Below are 21618 nucleotides of genomic sequence, written 5' to 3' on the forward strand. Positions count from 1 at the left end.
CGTATTGGGCATGAGACGAGAGACAGCAAAGTTTGGTCCGAACTGCTTACTTTTTACCTTAAGAAAACAACACCACAGTCATGCCTCAGCTACCATGTACACCGGATTTGGGCTCATGTGACTTTTTCTTGTTTCTAAATCTGAAGATACCTATGAAAGGATGGACATTTGAAACGAATGAGGAGATAAAGACAGCATCACTGGAAGAGCTCAAGGCTATACCGAAAAGTGCTTTGAGGATTGAAAAAAGGATTGGGATAAGTGTATTGTATCTGAGGGGGATTACTTTGAAAGGGACAACATAAATATTGATGAATGAATTAATATTTTTTCCTAGAAAAATACAAAGTAACCTTACTTTTTGAACTCACGTCCTAATTATATAAATATATTAAAACATTCAACAAGTTATTGGAACGTTTAAAAAAAAAAAAAAAAAAGAGTTACGCCATGAGAAACGCGTTAGAGAGGATTTTTCTTTCTGATCACCCCATCTATCGAGGAATATAACAAGTGTGCGCTCGACCCTCCTTTCAATTATTTTCCTTCTCTTTCCTAGTCACCCTCCAGCTCATCGTACTCTTTTTACGTACTTTTTATACGCTGTTTTTTTACTACGAATACTCCTAAAGCCAAAGTACTTGACTTCCTCCCCGTCAAATTTAATTTTTTCCCCGTCACAAAAAGGAAAAAAAATATACATGCATAGTCAACGACTAGTGACTACTACCACTCTACGTCTCTTATTAAAAACATAGCCAGTTGATCATCAAAGGAGTTACACTTAAGGATGACCTAATAACCACAACAACGATACATCTCATAATAGTACATAAATACACCACCGAAAAAGTACTCCATACTATCATATCATGAATAATTCATGATGGTTATGGTTCGAAGTCGATTTTGGAGGAAAAAGTCGGTGCTTTTAGGTAAGGGGATCATCCCAGAAATTTCTCTCTCGTGTATATTGTGTTAAAATAATAATAAGAAACTCCCCAAAAATGATTATATTTATGTAGGTACTACTACAACTAATAATAGCAGCACTTTCGCTCAAAGAATTTAACAGATTATATTTATATTTATTTTATAATCTTTGTGTTTAGATATTGCGTCATAGTATTCATTTGTTTTTGCTATGTAATGTTGTGTTTTATAACATAAGTCTTACTAGTTATTACTACTATAAGTTTGAGGCTAAAAAAACTTGATTGACTGACATTGTACTGCAGTCAAGTAAATTATATGATTACTATTTTTCTCCTTTAGTATGTGTTGTTATAAAAAATAACAAAAAAATTGTCATAATCGGGGAAAAGCTGCCGTACATTTTATAGAGTTAACATAATATTATTTTAATAAGTAAAGTAACCAGTATATATATTCTACAGCAGTAATAATCAGAAGGGACAGGTAGAAAAAAATTTCAAGGAGGAACTCCTATAAAACATTGGTTTCAAGGGGGGGGAGGAGAAGAATGTATTTTATTTATTAGAGTGGGTCGAAAATCAGAATTTTAGAAATCCATGGAGTGATTTCATGTGACGTCAAGAATGTTGATGTCCGCTATTTTAGGTGCCTAAACAACATAGTTTTATACCCGGAGCACGGCGGTCTTTAGCCACTAGCCAACAATGGGGCGTCTGCAGGATTATATTGTGTGTCTGTGAAAGGGGAGGGGCTGTTTTATGAAAAAAAATTGCAAAAAATAATTATTTTTGTACAAAATTTCAAAAATCCATAGCTACTCACAAAAAATCAAAAATCCACAGCTGGTCACAAAAAATTCAATTTTTAGGAATTAATTTTCAAATATTACATTTTATGCAAAAAAAAAAAAGCATAGCTGTTCACAAAAAAATAAATTTTTAAGAAAAAATTTGAGAACTTTTTTGAAAACCATTGTCCTAAGCAAACTATGTTTTGGGTTATCTACTGGAACTTGGGCCACAACGCACTCTTCTGCGGCTAGGAAATGTACCTAATATAATTTTCTGGGCCCGAATTTCTAAAAAGTCTCTTGTTTTAAGTGCCTCTTTCTTAAATGAACCTGTATAAAAAGGAACCGAGACGGAAGACCGGAACCGAGCCCTATAAAACTGAGCCGAGGCCCGCAATAATAGAAGCGGTGAAACTGAACTTCACAACCTTGGCCACGGCCTAGCGTGTCTGTCGTGCCCTGATAATAATAATACCCCTTTTTTAATTAATATTAATTAAGGGAAATAGTCGCTTTCAAAACCATACCAACAATTAAAAGGACTTAAAACTTATTGTCAATCAATATGGTATCCCTCAATTACCTTGTTTTATGACCAAATGACCAGTGGAGTCCCTAGCCCCATTTTGGGTGGCTTGATGTCCCCTCCCACCTAATTTTATCATATACAAGTACAATTTGCCCTATTTTTACCTCTAAATCCATTATTTAACTACACTATTGGTCATACTAATTACCAACTGGGTTAATATTGATACAATCACTCAATTTTGATATATCATAATCACATGGTTATTATATAAAGTGGTCAAAAATTACATCATTAATATATGGATTGTTAATAATTGCATTATTCCCACCCCAAGAAACTGTAAATCCTTCAATTAAAACTATACCTTCTATTTTTTATTGTAATTTTTACAATTTGCTTATACGAGTTGCAACTTGTAGACAAGATATAAAATAAAAAGATTTATACTTGTAATTATATAACGGTGTGGGTTTTTTAGGGGTAGCTAAGCCCCTCAAATGATGAAAGCTAGAAGTGGCCCTGTAAATTACCCAAAATATGTTATTGCAAAGGTGCGTCCACAGGGCCCCCCAAATTAAGGAATTTTTACTTTTTACTAGATTTTTTATAGCTATGGATTTTAGAAATTTTTTTCCAGAAAATTTAATATTTGAAATTTTTTCTCAAAAACTTAATTTTCTTTGAATAACTATGGATTTTTGAAATTTAAAAAAAAAATTAAGTTTAATTTTAGATTTTTTTTTCAAAAAAAAAAAAGTTTTTTTTTGTGGAAAAGCTTTGAATTTTTGAACATTTTTGTTAAGAGCTATGCATTTTTTTTAAAAGTTAATTTTTTAATAAATAGTTGTGGATATTAGACATTTAAAAAAAAAAAAAATACATGAAATTTTTGTGTAAAATCCAAAATTTATTTTACAAATCGAACTGTTATAGGGATTTTCAATCAGTTGCTTTAATTATGTTAAAAAAAATATATCTTTTTCTCTAACTATCCCAATTTTCTCGTACCTAATCGATCAAAAAAAGTTTTCAAATCTATCCATTTTTAGGGAAATTTAGTACATATTATGTACTTTGATTATATTCAAATGTCACTGTTGATCATTGATATTAAGAAGTGTTCAATGCCAGTGTTAAGTCATTTTTATTCTTGAAGCCATTAGATGGAGTTTAATTTGTCTTGTTTTTTTTGTAAAAATGTCCACTATGAGCTTTTGAGATTCCCCAAGTCAGTTGAAATACTTATTTTTATGCATAGTTTTTGGATTTATTTAATATTTTTTTCAAATATAATTAGGATTTTTCTCCTGGGATCTCATTTCCCGGAATTTCTCGGGGATTTTAGAGCTACCAGAAATTATCGAATATCCTGCATAAAATTATTTCACATTACAAGTTTCGTTAAATAAAATGTTAAAAACATATTCAATAAAGAATCACTTGATTTAAAGTGTTTACGAGAAAGGTTTTGCAAAAGATGCGGCGTATGGTTCGATAATAGATAATGTTGGATCGGTCAAAAAAAATAAATAGACTGCAGTTGTTTCAGTCTGGTCCTAATAAAATTTGTCAAGTATGGGTCTTTTATGGTGACTAAGAAAGGTGATCGGTTCTAAGGACACAATGTAAAATGGTTTTTATTGTAAAATAGATCGGGCCGATAAAAAAACTGAAAGTGGCGGTAAAATGTACTGATTAGGAAATCCGTCCTAGTAATAGTTAGAGATAGGATTTGTGAAAGAGCGCGAGGAGAAAGTGGGAGCGAGAGATATGGTAATATTGAATTAATACCATTGTAAATATCAGCTGCCTGTTTTGTAATTAAGGGGGGAGAAAATGAATTACTGCTATAGAGTAGAGAACCTTCCGCATTTAAATTACCATTAGTTGGGGGTAAATTTTGTAATTATATTACAAATATATATATATTTATCTTCGTTTAACACTAGAACTACCAATGGGTCATTTTTGAGCATTTTTGAACTTTGGGAATTTGATTTCTCAGCTAAATGAGCTCTAATTCGTCAATATATCCATTCAAGGATTTAGATTATTATTTTTTGTATGGCTTCATATACCTTATTAACATATCCAAAGCTCTAATTCGTCAATATATCCATTCAAGAAATATCAACCACACCCCCTACAACTACCAAGGGATCATATTTTGACCCTTATACTATAGAACATTATTTTATGAAGTGATAACAACATATTGCAATCTAACATCCCGAAAGTGTAAGAATTGTCGAATAAAAGACAAAAGAAGAAATGCCAAAATGTAATATGTTTGTGTGTGCTAATGTTGGCAGACTAATTGTAAAATTGTATTGAAAAGTAAAATGACCGTAAAAAATTAAGCCAAACCTTACAACTATGGTCAAAAATGTGGATTGTTCAAAAATTATTTAAAATGCCAAAAAATGTAATACTATACAAGGTCTAATTGTAAAAATTGTATTGAAAAGTAAAATACAAAGTGGTTTTAAACAAGATACATCAAAGATGAACGATAATATCCACGACTGCGTTATTCTAAAAACAGTGCCAGTAGGCTCTGAAAAAAAAAAAAAAATTATAAGCATTTCCTCTTAAAGTATAAAAAGAAAACTTTAATTTCACAGTATTTATTGCACTTACTCCGGCTGAACGACCATTTCCGAGAAAATGAAAATCCCAATTATAACGAATGATTACCAGACCATATTTTTACTTATAGCAATAATCAAATCGTTCAGGTCTTGGTTTTATTTGACAAAAAAATAATAGGTAATACCAGAGGCGTAGCTATTTTCATCATTAGGGGAGGGGGCTTAGCCCCAACATAGTAATATAATTACTTATATATTTATATATATGATAAATGTTTTAAGGAGGTTTCAGAAACTTCAGAGGCTAGCAACGCTAATGTTGTATTTTCTGTGAAATATTTATGTATCAAAAATGAAACATAATCAATATTAATTAATCATCATCAAGGCCTAATAAAGGATTAATGCTGAATTAGGGTAGTTATCTTGTCTTAATGATAGAAAAGGCATGTAAGTTATCCTTAACAAAATACATCGATTATATGAAAAGAATAGACGATCCGAAACCCACTCCCTCGAGCTCATATCGTACATAAATTATTTTTATACCTAGGCACAACTTTTCTCAATATCCCATTGTCAAAATTCGAAATAGCTGACCACCCTTACAAAACAACACACCCTAATATATGTATACACATATAAATTATGGTGTACCATGGTACAGCCCAATTTTTGTAGCCTATTTCTTATTATTTGTCTTCCCTTTTCTACATTTCAAATTTCCCCAAAATAATAAGGAATTAAAAAAACTACTTTTTACGCGTACTTTTTTGAACAAATCCTTGACAATAAAGGACTGATCCTATTTCATCAGTACATGACTTAACATAATAGGAATATCCTTAGCATGGGGGGACGGAATCTTTGGAAAAAAAGAGACTACATGCATTGTATAAGTTATCATAATAATAAATACTCACTCCAAAGAGTACGTATTAGTTGAGGAGGAGTGAAGCAAGAAGTTTAATCATCTTCTTCCTTACTTGGAGATTGCGCTTGCTGGGATATTATTATGCTGTACGTACTATTGCATACGATAACTTTCAGTGTGACTGTAACGTCTCAGTCGGGAAGAAGAAGGGAATGGGAATCATCTCTTTATGTAGTTGTTGAAAAATACTAAAACCAACATGATTAGATATTTGAAATATTCAGGTAATTATTACTTAGTTATAATTCATACCAAGAGATTAGTAAATACACGGTAGGGTTAGCTGTTGATATTAATGTTGTGTCAGTCCTTATGTAGGACTGCAGTCCCGTCCAATTCAGTCTCGTACCGACAGTCTTAAGGACCGTTCCTAGTACTAGACTAGACCGAATAAATAAGGAATGACTGAACACCAGTTGAGATAACCAAAAAATATTGAACCTTTATCGTACAAAAGCGGCCAGTTTATACATATATTGAAATTGTTGGATGTTACTAAAAATTGCTAATTTATTTTTTTATTCGAAGAAAGGAAAAAGAATATTTACCAATCAAAGAGTTGAGAATTCGAGTAAAAAAAATTCACTTAAAAATATAGTTGCAATTTTTGTATTTGACAAAAGATGCTTTGATCATCAATTTCTTAAGAAGTTATAATCCATCAAAATCCATAAGTTGAGCATATATAACTCAACTTATGGATTTTTTTGTGTAAAAACTTGTTTGTTAGTATTCCAGCACTCATTGATTCTTAAAGAGAAGAGTAATTTTTTCTAAACCGGTATTTTGGTCCAGACCATGGTCTGAAATGTTTTTCCAATATTTTATTATCTAAAAAAAATAGTCGTTTTTGTACTACGAGATCGATCTTGACCGAAGTTGGGCTTTTAATGCGTTAGTTTGGTCTAACAATAATTATAAGTGTCTTAAATCCGTCTAGGATTTCTAAATTGAAACCACTTGTATAGATAGCCAAACTTGTAAGTTTAATTTAAAGTAATTATCGTTCATTAATTCATGTTATATTAAATAAACATTTTTTGGTAATTTTTGATGACGGTTTTTTTTTTCTTTTTAGAAAATACATTTTCCGTGATGACCTTGATAACTTTGTGGACCCTACATCCCGGAGTCCTTGTGCTCAATCCCCCGATTGGGAATCCCTGATATAACCTACATTTAAACCCTTTTAAGCTAAATTGTCTTGTTAGTCTTGAAAATACATATTAATATTGCCCTGAAATACATCTTTTACGCTTTAATTTTATCTGCGAGCCCCCTATTCAAAAAATTTATATTGCCAATTGATTTATTTCTTATTCTTCTTACAGGGATCCTAATCCTAGCAATTCTACTCTTATGCGTCCATTTATCTTATATCCGGAGCAACACTCAAGAAATTCCGCCAAATGAGGCTTCTCCAAAGCATAGGAAGTTCAAGGCATATCCTGCCATTCCAGACAATTACCCTAATCCTCCTCGACACTCCATCAAGAAAAATAAAAAGGTACATAGGTTGGATGATTTGGAAGTGGAGGAAGACACTTTCGAAGGAGCTCGCTTCTTGAATAAAAAAAACTCTGCTCATAAATTGGCTCTCTCAGAGTCTGAAAAACTCTTTTTAAAAGATCGTAGCATGGACTTGCTTATAAAAAAAGAAAAGTTGGACAATCGTAAAGTTGCTAGTCGATATCGGAATCTTCCTCCACAAATATCTCCAATGAATAGTAATTTGGAATATGATATCCCACCGCCAGTATACTACGGATCTATGAAAAAGAACAGTAACGGTGGTGAAAGGTCGGAAGGAGAAGTGACAAGTCAAAATTCGGCTCCATATGTTCCTGCTCATCGATTAGTGCATTTAGATCTCAAGGGTGCTCCTCCATCTATTCATTTTTTACTCCAAGTACTTCAAACATCCAAAGAATTGGGTGCAACTGGAGTTCTCTTAGAGTATGAGGACATGTTTCCTTTTGAAGGAAGACTCCAAGTTACGTCTGCATCAAATCATTATACAAAAGATGATTTGAAAGCAATTTTAAGTACCTGTACGTCCCTAGGCTTCATAGTCATTCCTCTCATACAGACATTTGGTCATATGGAATTCATACTCAAATTGAAGGAATTTGCCTATCTGCGAGATGTGGCCGACATGCCTGAGTCCATTTGTCCTTGCCATGAGGACGCCATGGGCCTCTTAAAGGAAATGGTTGATCAAGTCTCCAATTTTCATAAGGAACATGATCCAAACTTTCAATACATACACATAGGCTGTGATGAAGTCTTTCACTTAGGGGAATGTGAGCCTTGCTCAAATATGAGAATAAGTGGAAGAAGAAATGAGATTTTCACTCAGCATGTAGTCAATATAGCATCCTACATTAAGAACAAGTTTAGTGTTATGCCTATAATATGGGATGACATGCTTCGCAACTTTATGTCTGACGAAATGACTCCACTTTCTCACTTGGTTGAGCCAATGGTTTGGGTTTACGCTGAAGATGTCTATAGATTTGTTCCCACTTATACTTGGGATAAATTGGCTGAGGTGTTTGACACCGTATGGACTGCAAGTGCTTTCAAAGGAGCCCATGGCTCAACTCTAGTCGTTCCTAATATAAAGCGTCATTTAGAAAATAACTTAAACTGGTTAGACGTTATGAAAAACGAAGAAAATAAGTTCAAGACCGATCTACGTGGAATTGTTTTGACAGGATGGCAACGATATGATCACTTTGCCATTCTCTGTGAATTACTCCCTGGTGGAATTCCATCATTGGCTGTCAATTTATTAGCCACGTCCAATGGCTACTTTAATGGTTCTCTTACAGCTAAATTAAACAAAGTTCTTCAATGCTCATCTTCGCTTCCTCATTCTATGAGGAACAGTGACTCAAGAGATCCAAATGAATTGGATCTAGTGAATGATCCTTATTTATTTAATCAAATGTCTTGGTGTTTTTTCACGGGTAGTACTTTCTTTAAAACTCTTCAGAGCCTCCTATCGACAAAAAAAGATGTTGAAGCCTTCATTAAAAAAGTAAAGGAGGAGCACGCATGGACCACAGACTACTCCATGCGGAGAAACTATACATCTCCATACAGAATCGACGAAGTCATGGGCGACTGGGACCGTGTGTACTACGAAATAGAGCGACTCATGAAATCCGCTAAATATTCCCTTATAGATATATTTGATGTCTACACGCAGTCAGAATGGATCGAGCAGAACATATATCCCCAATATTTGAAAATGAAGGAAATAAAAGAAAAGGCTAAGGCTCTTCGAAAACGAACAGTTTGGGAGCGAAGACCTCTACCCCCTCTGAAAGTCTTAGAAACTGAATTTGGAGTGGGTCTAAAAAGAAAAAACTCCAGTAGGATTCAACCCATAGAAGGAGAGGACATTGGTATATCATCGGGTAGACGGTATAATTCTGGAGTTACTGGTAGACCAAAAAGACTTGTTCAACAGCCGGACTACTACAGACATCCACCTGGATACTAGATATAATTACTCATTAAAAAAATCATTTATGGTTCTTCTGTGAAGAACTTTATTGCTAGGTTACGGAAATAGAAAACTATACAAATTGTTATATTTGGTTCATATATTATCAGTGGCGTAGGAACCACGGGGGGGGGGCTGACTCCCTTTTCTTATAAAAGTTTGTTATAACAATTTTTTACTCATAGAAAATTTATTTTTGTTTGAAATTATATTGAATTAAATCCATTCAGGGAGTTGTATAATTTTATCACAAAACGACGCCACTCTCTAGTGCCTTATTTACAAACTAAACAACGCTCATGCCCTATTGTAAATGAGTGCCATTTTTAAATGAATGTTACTTTTCATTTCAAATAAGACTATTCATATATTATCAATTAATCAAAATAATTATTTAATCTCTCCGTATAATTAGTAAAAATGAGGGACTAAGATGTCATTTTCTTGAATAAAAGACATAAATTCCTCATAAAATACATATCAGGGGGGGAATAACTTTTGAAGAAGTTCAAATTACTTGATCTACTTCTTAGATTTTATACAAAATATTTCTGCACTTATAATTCAGGATTATAATTTATTTCGTTCTTTAGAGAATTGTCACATAATTCTATGGAACTTGACCTGGAACCCCAATATGAAAACACTTCCTACGCCCCTATATTACATATTGAATAGTATATTTAGGTGGATGTGATTTTTTACTACGACAACCCCCTCTGCTTTTCTTGTAAATCGTGTTTATATAAAGAAATTTTATACTATTCTAATGTTATTTATTAATTTTGCTACTTTTTAGGAGAAGCACTTCTTTGTTTATTCTGTTTTCTTCACACTACGTGTATTTGTGAGGGAAGAAAAATATGTGATATAATAAAAACAATAAGAAATATATATTATATATTTAATTTGTAAAACTGTTTTAATAATTTATGTGATACATATAGAGAAACATCCATTCTAATCACTGACTGAATCACATGTCATAGTTATATTATTAGAATATTTACATCCCTTTTCCGTCCTCTTAAAGGCTCTGAGATCCCCAATTCATATTTGATGATTTGTATAATTTTCTATTTTGCGAATGCTGACAAATTTTTTAGACATACATTCATGGCTTGATTTGAAAGCAAAAATAACTAAGTCTCATGAACGATCGAAAAAATTTAAGTTATATAATTAATTCAAAAAAGAACTCAGAAGCGTTAAGTGGAAAAAGAATTTATATGTAAAATTAATTAAAAATTCGCACCTAGTTGATGATAAACATGAATAGATAGATAAGGGAAAGAAAAGAACCAAAAAACGAAAAATGAAATAAAATATAACAATTATATCCAACAATTCAAGAGGTCATTAAATTAGGATCCTCTTCCGACGAATTTAGACGACGATAAAGTAAGTAAGCGATGGCGACGACAATAACTATGATTATTCCATCATAAATATTTGTAAGAAATGAATTATTTCCTCTTCCTCCAGTAGTAGCCTCCTCTCTAATATTTCGAGATGAACCTGAAATTCTACGAGAGGATTGATCCATAGAAGACAATGAAGTGTTGCTATCAGAGGTTCTTGAAGATGTGCTCGAAGTGGAGGAGGAGGAGGATGTAACGAGATCTCCAAGTCTAGATGCCAATTTTTTCCTGAATTTTTCACGGGTCTTTATAGAGGCCTCTCGTATGATTTCCTTTTCAGATTTCACTTCTTCCTAAAATATTTTTTTTTTAAATAAGACATCATCAAAATGGGGGGGAAAAATTAAAAGAAAGAAACTTCACCTTCATCGCTATATTTTTGACTATTTCACGCATCTCCATCTGATCATTATCCTTTTGTGGATTCTCAACATCATCTTTTTCATCCTTTAGCAAAGTTGAGATGGGACCACATGTTTGACATTTAAATGTCATTGATTTCTGTGCAAGAGATTTCCTTTCCTCTGGAGACACTTCAATAGACTCCAAAGTTGGAGCACCACCTTGAGGCAAAAAAGCAATGATGGCAAGGAGTGCAGTACGGATTGACCAAGCGGGCTGCCAAGTTTCTGGATGATGACCAGATATGGAGAGGCAAATTTTTCTATTTGTTTGAAATCGACCATTCGGCTATAATAATAAAAATATCATATTTACAAGGTGTAACATGATTCATGCCTTTCAAATAAATTATATTAAAATAAAAGACAGGAATGAACGTCAATCATAAATCATTAATATTAATGTGTTAGCATATGTGCACAATCACTTTATGAAATGGAATCCCTTCATTGAAGAAGCTGCAATGCGTTATGAATTGTAGCCCCTTCATAAAGTGAAAGTAGTGCCGGGAGTTATTTTTGGGACTGAAGACTGCAGTCTCGTCCTGTTCAATCCTGCATATCAGTCCTAAAACTTATCAAATTCGGTTCTTCACTCAAATTAAAAATGTTCATTTTTCTAAATCAGTTCTAGTACCGAGAGTCCGAAGGACCGGCCTTAAGATTAGACTAGACTGAATAAATAAGGACTGACACAACACTAGTTGAAAGTACACAAACGATATAAATAAAAAAGGTTATAATACAAGTCCTTAATATTTTGAACAACTCATCCTCATCAATTTGCACCCAACATGACCTTGAACTTGAGTACATACATTCTAATTCCCTTAGAACATACATAAAAATCCTTATTTTGAATCGTTTTTTTAAATGATGGGCTATAAGTAACAGAATCATACACACAACAATGCTTTATAAATTCTGCAAGGTAATGTTGGTATTATTTAAAATGATTCTACTTAATTATATATTTATATCAATAAACGTTAGAAAATTGAGTCAAAAAATAATTATGCACTAAATGATTAATAATTCATAATATGCAAAACGTGGCAATTGTTGAAATTGATAAATTAATCCCGTTATATTTATTCTAGATAGGCAACGCACCTTATTTTAAAGTAAATAAAGATAAATATTATTTCAAATATAAATACACCATGAACTAAGGTTATTAATTGCATTTCAATATTCATTTCCCACTCCCGAGCAGTGTTAATTTCCTCTTGTCTTTGTTTCGTCAAGAAAAAAGACGATTTGTCAGACGAATCATTCAAAAAAAAATTATTCTAATCAGTCTCATAATCGTCTTGCAAATACAGTCTTTATTGAATACATTACCTGGCTGACAAAATTAACACCGCTCCCCAGATAATAACGAACTCACTGTGAGGATTATAATACTCGGTGGCTTCATGGGATACTCAAAAGGTAGAATGATGCGTCCATGATAAATCCCTCCTTCATAGTCCGTTTCCGATGGTCCCCGAATGGTAAAATGCCATTCAAAAATGTTATCATCCAGAGGTTGAGCATAGTAGTAGGATGTGGGCTCTGAGAGCTCCATAGCCTCACGCATTAGTCTCTTCACAGCTTTAAAAAAAAAAAAAAAGAGGAATTAGTTCTACTCTTTAAGATAATTACTTTGAAGTCATTTGAATAACAACATACTTGGTATAGACTAAGAACACACTACTATAAATGAATGAGATGATGAAGGAGTCTATTAGGTTTAAGTTAGAATTAGACTACACTTATTTTATTACATATTTAGAAACATATGGAACAAAAATACAAATTATGGAGTAAGAGGAGAGATCAATGTTGTACACAGCAATGACAATAAGAGAGAATCGAGCTCTTTCAAAGGAAAATATCATTATTACAATTAATTGACTTGGTACATCAGCTCGAAGAGGAGGAATGAGAGTAACAATGTCGGTGCCTTGTTTATGTGTTCGTTCCTTTCTTGCTTTATAATAATATATAGGGGATACACTTTTTTTTTTTAAAACAACACGTTTCATAGTACTTCAAGTAGATGAGGATCTCAAAAGAAAATGTAGTAAGTTTCCAGGTTTATCTACCCGTAAAATCTATAAATATATAATCTATAAATTATAATAAACTATATTCATCAAATAAACACAATATAATAAATTTAAAGGACTAATTCACTTCTCATCACTTTACGAAATTTTTCAACCTGTTGGATGCTAGTAGATATTCGGCCGAATGCGTTAAAAAGTGCCACAATTTCATTACGAGTTAAATAGAAATTCTCTTTGGTTGTATCAGAGAATAAGAGCTTTAAAGCCGTGCCAAGTCCAGTGATCTGCAATTTCCCCCATAATTTACACTTATCACATTCAACACAGTCCATGAGACGAGTAATGTTATGAAAATGATTGCGAAATTCAGATTTCAGGATTTCAGTTCCTTTAGTTGCAAACATTGTCGTTTCGTCAAAGGTTTCGCTAGGAAAGGATCGCAATAGATTTAGTATTTCCTTGATTGCGATTTGAGTATCTTTATCCTCTTCTTCGTTGCCTGTATAGAAGAGTTGTTTGCTCAAGTAGTCGGAGGCTTTTGTAATTGCTCTGAGCTCCAAAAGATAGACAAAGTACAGGTTTTTCAACCAGTGTGGACCCTGATTCTTTGTTCTTTTTGGATCAAATCGACTGATGAATTCCTCAAGATTAGGACCCCATGTAGACTTGACAGGAAGATTTCCTTTTCCATTCTTGCTTAAAAGATAATTGGCACAGAGATGTATGGTAATGCTAGTGTGAAGGCCTGAAAGAGCACGATAGAAAGCTCTCTTTTCCAAACACATATCTTTTTCGACTCTAGAATGGAGAAAGGCCTCTTTGAAACCTTTAGAGAAATCCACATTAGTAGGGCGGAAACAGTTTTCTTCATAGATGGCTCTCCAAATACGATGTGAAGCCTCTCCATCATAGCCAGTAAAGCGTTCAGGATTAAGAGTAAGATCTACATAGTCACAATCTGGACAATATTCTTCATCCCTATCGCAAAAGTCAATAACACTTTCATCATGAGTATTCCACGCCTCCAAATCAGAGCGTGTCTTTTCACTAATGGTATCGTCGACAGCATTACCATTATCTTGACCTTCTTCAGAACAAGTGGATTCCTTGTACTTTCTCTTTGCATCCCCATTTGCTTTAGCAGAATCCTCAGCTAAAATCCCTTCTGGTAAATCCTTGATGCTGCAGGCACGAACCCCACAGTTAGAAGACTTGCATTTACCCATATCTTTCCAAAAGGGACAGGGCTTCTTTGCATTATAACGAAAATATCGAAAGTAATCCCTCGTGAGTATACTCATCATCCTCGGAAAGATTTTTATATTGTTAAAATGATCAACAGATTCGACTGTGCATGAACAATCATTGATTCGCCCTTTTAGCTCACAGAAACATTGATCTCCATCTTCTGGAATAACTTGTTGTTTTATAGCTGTTCCCCAGGACCCGCCGGAGATTTGTAGAAAACTCATACATATGAGGAGAAAGAGAACTAAGCGCATTTCAGAGTATTGCATGATGTCAGTTGATGATCTTACTCCTGTGTTGGACAGATGAGGAGTGACAACAATCCTCAACAGAGTTATGGAACAATTAGTGAATGAGTATTCTGCGTCCCATCTGACATTAAAGGATACTATCCACAAAGGTAAAAAAGTCTATCTCCACGTCCGCTTAAATTTCCTTCATACGGGAAAACCTTCCCTTTATATTGAATTGTGACAGTAGTACAAGTAACTCTTCTAAAGGGGCTGGCGCTGCTAAACAGCTCTTTACACACACTCCCAAATTACGTCAATAGCAGCAGCTCCTACTGGTCTTTTACTCTCTCTCTCTCTCCTCTGCTCTACACACAACTCGAGACTATATTACGCATGAAAGCCTAAACAAACGTGGCTCTTTCTGTATGGTCTTAATAAAAGAAAAACATTCACTGATCGCCTCTTTTTTTTAAAGATTATTAATATATTAATCAACCTCATTTATTTATAGAGCGTTATTACTAAAGTCATATATTGCATCATAATTTAAGGCAAGGACATCTTGGGGACTCATAGTCGATCTTTTTACTAGATCAAGTGAAACTCCATCAAATGGTTTTAAGAATAAAAAAGACTAAATACGTACTTGCATAGTATTTGATGACATTCTTTAGTAGCGATATTTAAATATAATCAAAGTAATATCTAATATGTACTGGGAAATGACTAAATTTGCACATTTTTTTTTTTTTTTTTTGGGACAGATTGTATACGAGAAAAATTAGGATAATATGTGAAAAATATATACCTAATTATTTCGATTGTAATAGTTTATTTTTATGTACAATATGGAAATAAAGATTCTATAACGATGTAATAACATATTTTTAATACATTTTAGGGTCATATATATATATATATTTATATTAAGGTAAATGGAGGGATACAATTTTAATGGACAATAAGGTTCAAGTCCTTTTATTTGTTGGTCCCATTTTCATATCTAATACTCAATTATTTTCAACACTCTATTAATTAGTTGATATAATAAACCTTATTTTTTTAATAGAGAAAAAATCTCTCTGATGCAATCCGCAATGGATTTCATCATAAAGAATGAAATGATAAAAAAAAAAGTATTCTCATCTTACCTGGAGACTTTGAATTGAGCATTGTAGCCATGATTATATGAACAACTCAATCTGTAAAACAAAAAATATACAGTTTTATACTTGTTATGAGCAAATCAATTTGATATTATATATAACTATAAACAATATATGCCTATTTTTTCATACTGCAGTCCCGTATCTTCTGAATTATATGGCTCGACCCATAACATTTCAAAAACTCACAAACCTTAATTATTCCCTGCCCTACAAATATACTTATAGAATATATACTAATTCTATGTATTTAAATACAATTTATAAATCTATTCACTAAATTGCCTACCTATAAATATTTCCATCCATGAGGAAATTACCGTATAAAGCAGTGGTTCATAAGCTAGTTGGAGTACCTGAACCCCAACAGTTTCATGTGAAGATTCGCCAAAACCTTCTCAATTGATCAAATTGCTAGTTTCATTACAAATCATATGAATTGGATGTGTGTCTTCACCTCTACAGAGCCCAGACCCACTGTTCTAAATTTTGTCTTGTTTGTGATATAACATATTCGAATGATAGGACCTTCTATTATGATATTTTTCGATTTATTTTACAACTAGTCAGAGAAATGCTAGAACATAACATTCTCAACCGTTTAACGTTCAACTATAGTTGCCAAACAAATGTCCTCACGAGGTCATCTTTTCTCTGTTTAAAAAAAATATGTGACATGGGAAAAGGTGGTTTGTTTGAGCTTCCAGCATATCGTATGATACTTGAGAGCCGTGGTATAGGGAGTGTTTTTGTATGAAATATAACACTCAACGTGATGAACGAGCTTATTGTTGTTAGAACTGCAGGTGTGACATACAGAGTTCGATCCTCAGGATCCACTGCCTAAAAGTACATGTATCCCTAATGAATACAATAAACAACGACGTGGAATATCAGTCCATATTTTATCAGAAATGGGAGTATAAATAAACAAATAAAATAACTACTTGTAGATAATGTGATAGAACAAATAACAAATACATAAAGATAAAAGGCAAATCATAAAATTTCAAGTCAGAAATATTATGCATATATTTATGGGCCTTTCATGATTATGAATACTAATATTTTTGACAAAATAATATCAACAGAGTCAATCCAATACTTGGAAACAATCGTGCATGCTATTCATAATTTATAAGGAACTTATATATTCATAATTATGTAGAAACTAAGGGTAAAAACTATTGTTTAATATCGTCCAAAGGATTTCATTAATAATTCATATTGTTTCATGGGATCAAGGAATAAATAGTTGAAATCCTTCATGGCACATAAAAAGAAGGACTATACCCATTTTTTGCAATCAAATTACTATGTGTAAATAATTAAAAACCTTTTTGCAACGTTGAATACTCATTACTTATGAAAAAAATCAATAAGTAACAAATTAAACACAAACAATCATCATTTAAGCCAATAAATGGACGTTTCGAATTTATCACGTCAGATATATGATTCATAAGATCGATCATAAGTATGTATTTAAAACTTATCATATACATACTAGGACGTACCCGTATTATATATTTTATTAATGCTTTAAATTACTAATTTCAAAATTTAGTAAAACTTGTCGATGGACAACATTTCAAGTCCTTCCGTCCCTTTGGCCATTATAATTAGAAATATCAACTATAATGAATATATATACTAAGACTAACTCGCTAATTATCTTCTTCCTTCATTTACCTAATTCCCTTTTTTAATTAGTATTCAATATACACTCTCCCTTTTTTCCTTTGTACGATAATTAGTTTTTCGGATTTTAAATTTTTTTTGGTGCATTTTCGAAATTAAATCCTATACCTTCAAAAAAAAACTTAGACACCGTGAATCGATCTTGCTCTATTAAAAATAATCAACTTATTAGCAAAAAAAAACAAAAATACCCTCCAAAGCCCAGGAATTTGGTCTGATCAGAATAAAACATAACTTTAGCTACGTAACTAAGATGACTGAACAACTTTTATTTCATGTCTAAAGTCGGCATCTGTTTCTGAAATAAATAGCCTATGGGTTTTTATAAGGGGACATACAACTATAATATTATATTATAGAAGATTATCAAAACTATCCCAAATCATACATGTAAGCAAAATGCTAATTTTAATCTGTACACATATATATATAATAGAGTTTGTATGTGTGTGTCTTTTATGGGCCCCCACACCGTTGGGCCTATACACCAAAAACACAATAAATGTTTTTTTTGGAGCTCAATGAGACAAGATAGAGGACTTAAATTATAAATAAAAGTGAATGCCGTCTCAAAAACCAACTATTCAAATTAGGACGTTTTCTAAATTTATCCAAAATCAAAAAATTTATGGGCAAAACAAGAAATCGGTAAAAATGAAAGTTTCTTTTTTTTCAGCTGCCAAAAAAAAAATATTGTTGGATTAGTCCTAGGAATGATTGCCTAATCAACGTATAATAATTATAATAATACGTTCTAATCACACACATGGGGCGTGTGTCACATATGTCAAGTTTACACACTTTTTATAAATTTTTGACATGGTCATCACCGATTTGATATTTTGTGGTCAGTGTCTATCCCAACAAAGAAACAACATCTGTGAAATTTAGACTTGTGGAGGTACGAGGGCCCGTTTGGAAAACATTAATGCAAAATATAAAAATGGCGCCTAGCCAAGCTTCAAAAATTAATTTGCCCATTTTTAAAAAAAAGAAATTTAACCTACTCATATTCTATATGCTGGCAAAAAATTAGAGTGGTATCTCAAGGAGGTCACCTTTATTTAGGCCTACAATTGGAGAAGGTCAAAATCACCATAATATTAAACTCCGGTCTTTTTATTTAAAAAAAAAAAATAATTATGTGTTATTCTTAATAAATATATACAGACGCTATAATATAATGCATTATAGAATAACCTAAAGCTTGCACGCACCGAATGGAACATAATATTAATCAATGTTAATTTCCCGCACCTTTTTTAGGCCGTGCAACACTAAGTAACCCTTTCTAGTAATAGTACATACAAATGAAAGTGTATTTTTCACAAAATTGGATTCTGATTAAAAGTCCTTTCACCGACAAATACAACTGAATTAGTCTTCTTCTGAAGGCATACATATTACTTCAGAGGTGTTTGACATTTTAATTATTTCCTTTAATAAGATAGAAGTAGGTGTCACATGGAATATTTACTGACGTCATACATTGAATCATAATTGAAGAAAACGACATCTTAGAGGTTTATGCTTGAAATTCTTACCACATAAAATGGACAAATTTCAAAGAAAAAATGAAACTTCATCAAATGGCTTTATGAATAATAAAAAGGCTTCATCCTTCCATTGAATACCGCTTGATAACAATGAAAAACAGGGATATTTAAATAGGTACTGACATCATAATTCAAGGAGACGACATCTTGAGGGATTTCAGTTGATATTTTTATTATATAAAATGAACAAATTTCTACTAAATCTAATAGCTTTAAGGGTAAAAAAAAAGACTGAACATTTGCATTGAATACTAATTGATGCAAATGATACAAAAATGATATTTGGATTAAATCAATGTAGTGTGTACTAAAAATGGTTAGGTTTGTACAATTTTTTATAGTGGATTAAGGAAAAGATAAGAAGGATAATCAGAGATAAATATCCTATTTTTTCTATTGTAATAGTTAACTTTTATGTACAATATGGAAATAATGTTATAAAACGTTGTAATTAGATATATAATACATTTTAAGATCGGATATATATTCAAACTAGGCAATAGAGGAATACATTTTTGATAGACAGTTAAGTTTATGTCCTTTACTCCCATTTTGACAGCCCAACAGTTCACTATTTTTCTTAATATTAAAATTAAAAAATGATCGCCAACATGAATCATAACGTCACCTTGAAAACCCTCTAAATCAAATATAGAGAATTATATTAGTACCTATATTCAAATGAGCCAAAAAATTCATTCGTGACAAAAACTGACATTTTACATTTCCTCTCAGGCCTACACTATGTTGATTTTAAGCCCAATTTGATAATATCATTTGTAGATACGTGTATTTTTGTAGAAAAAATACACGTAAAAATTGTGGGTTTGAAGTTTAAATAGGATTAAATATTGTACATTATTGAGTGATTACAAATATTATGTCACCTTTGTAATACATTTTAAATATGGCATTAGTTCAATTATAAGAAACGTAAATTTCTTAAAGCCTAAAAGTAAAATATCATGTTGTACTCGAGTAAAATTTTTCAAACTTGATAGAGTTTGGGTTAGGACAATATTTCAATTTTCACGTTCAGACGAGTTCAGGGGTACTAGGATTTCCATATAATTTGTAATGTTGTTTTTTCCCCCCAATACAAAGATATGTAATACGTCTGTAGTTTTTTACTCATGTTCTTTTGAGTGAGAATATAATTTTGAAAATCATCAATACTCTATGTCTCAAGTTGTGATTATAATTCAAGTTCAAGTCATTTTCAAAAACATGTATCTGGTGAGTTACGGGGATTTATAGAACATTGTTGACTTTAATAGTAAAGTTAAGATTTTTCTCGAGTTGGAATAATTTTCGAATCCAACAGCACTATCATATATGAGATTTTTAATTAACTTTTTAAAGAAGAGGCTTCAGATTAATGAGAATAGGCAAAAGGTACCTTTTGAAGGTTATTGGACAATTTCTCATTAAGTTATTTTGTCACTCATTTTATGTTACTTTAATTGGAATATGCGACACACCCAAAGGGTGAATAAGAATAATTTGTTGATAGAAATGGACAAATATTCGTTTAAAGAATACAAATGTAATCCACACTCAATTTTGGGAAACATAATTACAGCTTGCTTTTGGATTGACGGGCCACATAGGTAATCTAAACAGATCCCTGAAATACAATAGTGCAGTATGCAATATGTTATTGATCTCCACGTCGTTAAAACCCCCATAAAACAACGAATAAAATCATCCAAAAATCCGCTAAATAGAAATAAAATAAATCCACTCCGGAAATTCTCTTCCAACTCACCTAAAAAGAAAAAATAATTAAGATGAGTAATCTCAGGACAATAGCAATTAATTCATTAACTTACCAATCCTTAGAATAGTAGTAGAAGTGTCTCCGACCCACCGAATCAACTCACAAATACAAAATAAAATAAGACCAACTCTGATAAATAATATTTCAGTAACAAGTAATAACTAATAACTTTAAATAACTAATAAGAAAATACGTCTTTTAGAGTATTCTACGGCAATGCAGACATTACTTTGTACAAAAATGAAGCTATGGTCAAATATAACTATATATCTAAATAGTAATAAAAATGATGGAACACCACGTGACTTAAAGGAGAGTTATTCCCTCCAATAAAAATATGATGATTGATGACGCAGACTCAGTCGTCTTTTGTGTACGTACATTGGAATACAGAAGTACATTGTTAAATATAAACCTTGATCTGGAGGAGTACAAGCTCCAATCACGCAACCTGTTGTGGTGAAAAACATAAATTTTGATGATAAATTCTACTTGTTACTTTAAGCAACACTTCCATTTTGAAATCCCAAAAAATTTGTAGATTTATATTAAAGTGTCTTCTAAAGTAAATGTTCAATATATTATCCAACTAATTATTTAATCCTGGGATATCCCAAGTTAAACTGATGAATTTGTCCTTTAAAAATAAATTAACAACTTCAGTTTGGGTTTACACAACATCGTTATGTAGTAAGTTTCATTCCAATAATTCATTAGTATGAAATTTTATTCTTCGATTGATCTTTGGATATAATGTGATT

General features: G+C 32.1%; 2 protein-coding genes across 6 annotated transcripts; one reads left to right on the forward strand and one right to left on the reverse strand.

Annotated features, from left to right (window-relative positions):
* The first annotated feature begins 598 nt into the window (after positions 1-598).
* LOC121125422 (hexosaminidase D) lies at positions 599-10214 on the forward strand. Of its 4 annotated transcripts, none has more exons than XM_040720621.2 (2): positions 599-935; positions 7115-10214. In XM_040720621.2, exons 1-2 carry the CDS (start codon positions 884-886, stop codon positions 9292-9294), a joined length of 2232 nt encoding a protein of 743 aa, XP_040576555.1. In that variant the 5' UTR covers positions 599-883; the 3' UTR covers positions 9295-10214. The 4 variants fall into 4 exon arrangements, with proteins under 4 accessions (XP_040576555.1, XP_071747633.1, XP_040576556.1 ...); XM_071891532.1 differs by having other exon boundaries at positions 761-935; positions 6862-10214; XM_040720622.2 differs by lacking the exon at positions 599-935 and adding an exon at positions 5665-6007.
* LOC121125425 (ubiquitin-conjugating enzyme E2 J1) lies at positions 10188-21084 on the reverse strand. 2 transcript variants are annotated; one of them, XM_040720624.2, is made up of 5 exons: positions 20910-21084; positions 15806-15856; positions 12510-12715; positions 11082-11408; positions 10188-11011 (listed from the first exon to the last, which is right to left on the reverse strand). In XM_040720624.2, exons 2-5 carry the CDS (start codon positions 15834-15836, stop codon positions 10646-10648), a joined length of 930 nt encoding a protein of 309 aa, XP_040576558.1. In that variant the 5' UTR covers positions 15837-15856; positions 20910-21084; the 3' UTR covers positions 10188-10645. The 2 variants fall into 2 exon arrangements, 1 of the variants encoding a protein (XP_040576558.1); XR_011782089.1 differs by lacking the exons at positions 15806-15856; positions 20910-21084 and adding an exon at positions 12794-15108.
* Between the last annotated feature and the right edge of the window lie 534 nt (positions 21085-21618).

Source organism: Lepeophtheirus salmonis, chromosome 10 (assembly GCF_016086655.4).
Source record: "Lepeophtheirus salmonis chromosome 10, UVic_Lsal_1.4, whole genome shotgun sequence".
NCBI lineage: Eukaryota > Metazoa > Arthropoda > Copepoda > Siphonostomatoida > Caligidae > Lepeophtheirus > Lepeophtheirus salmonis.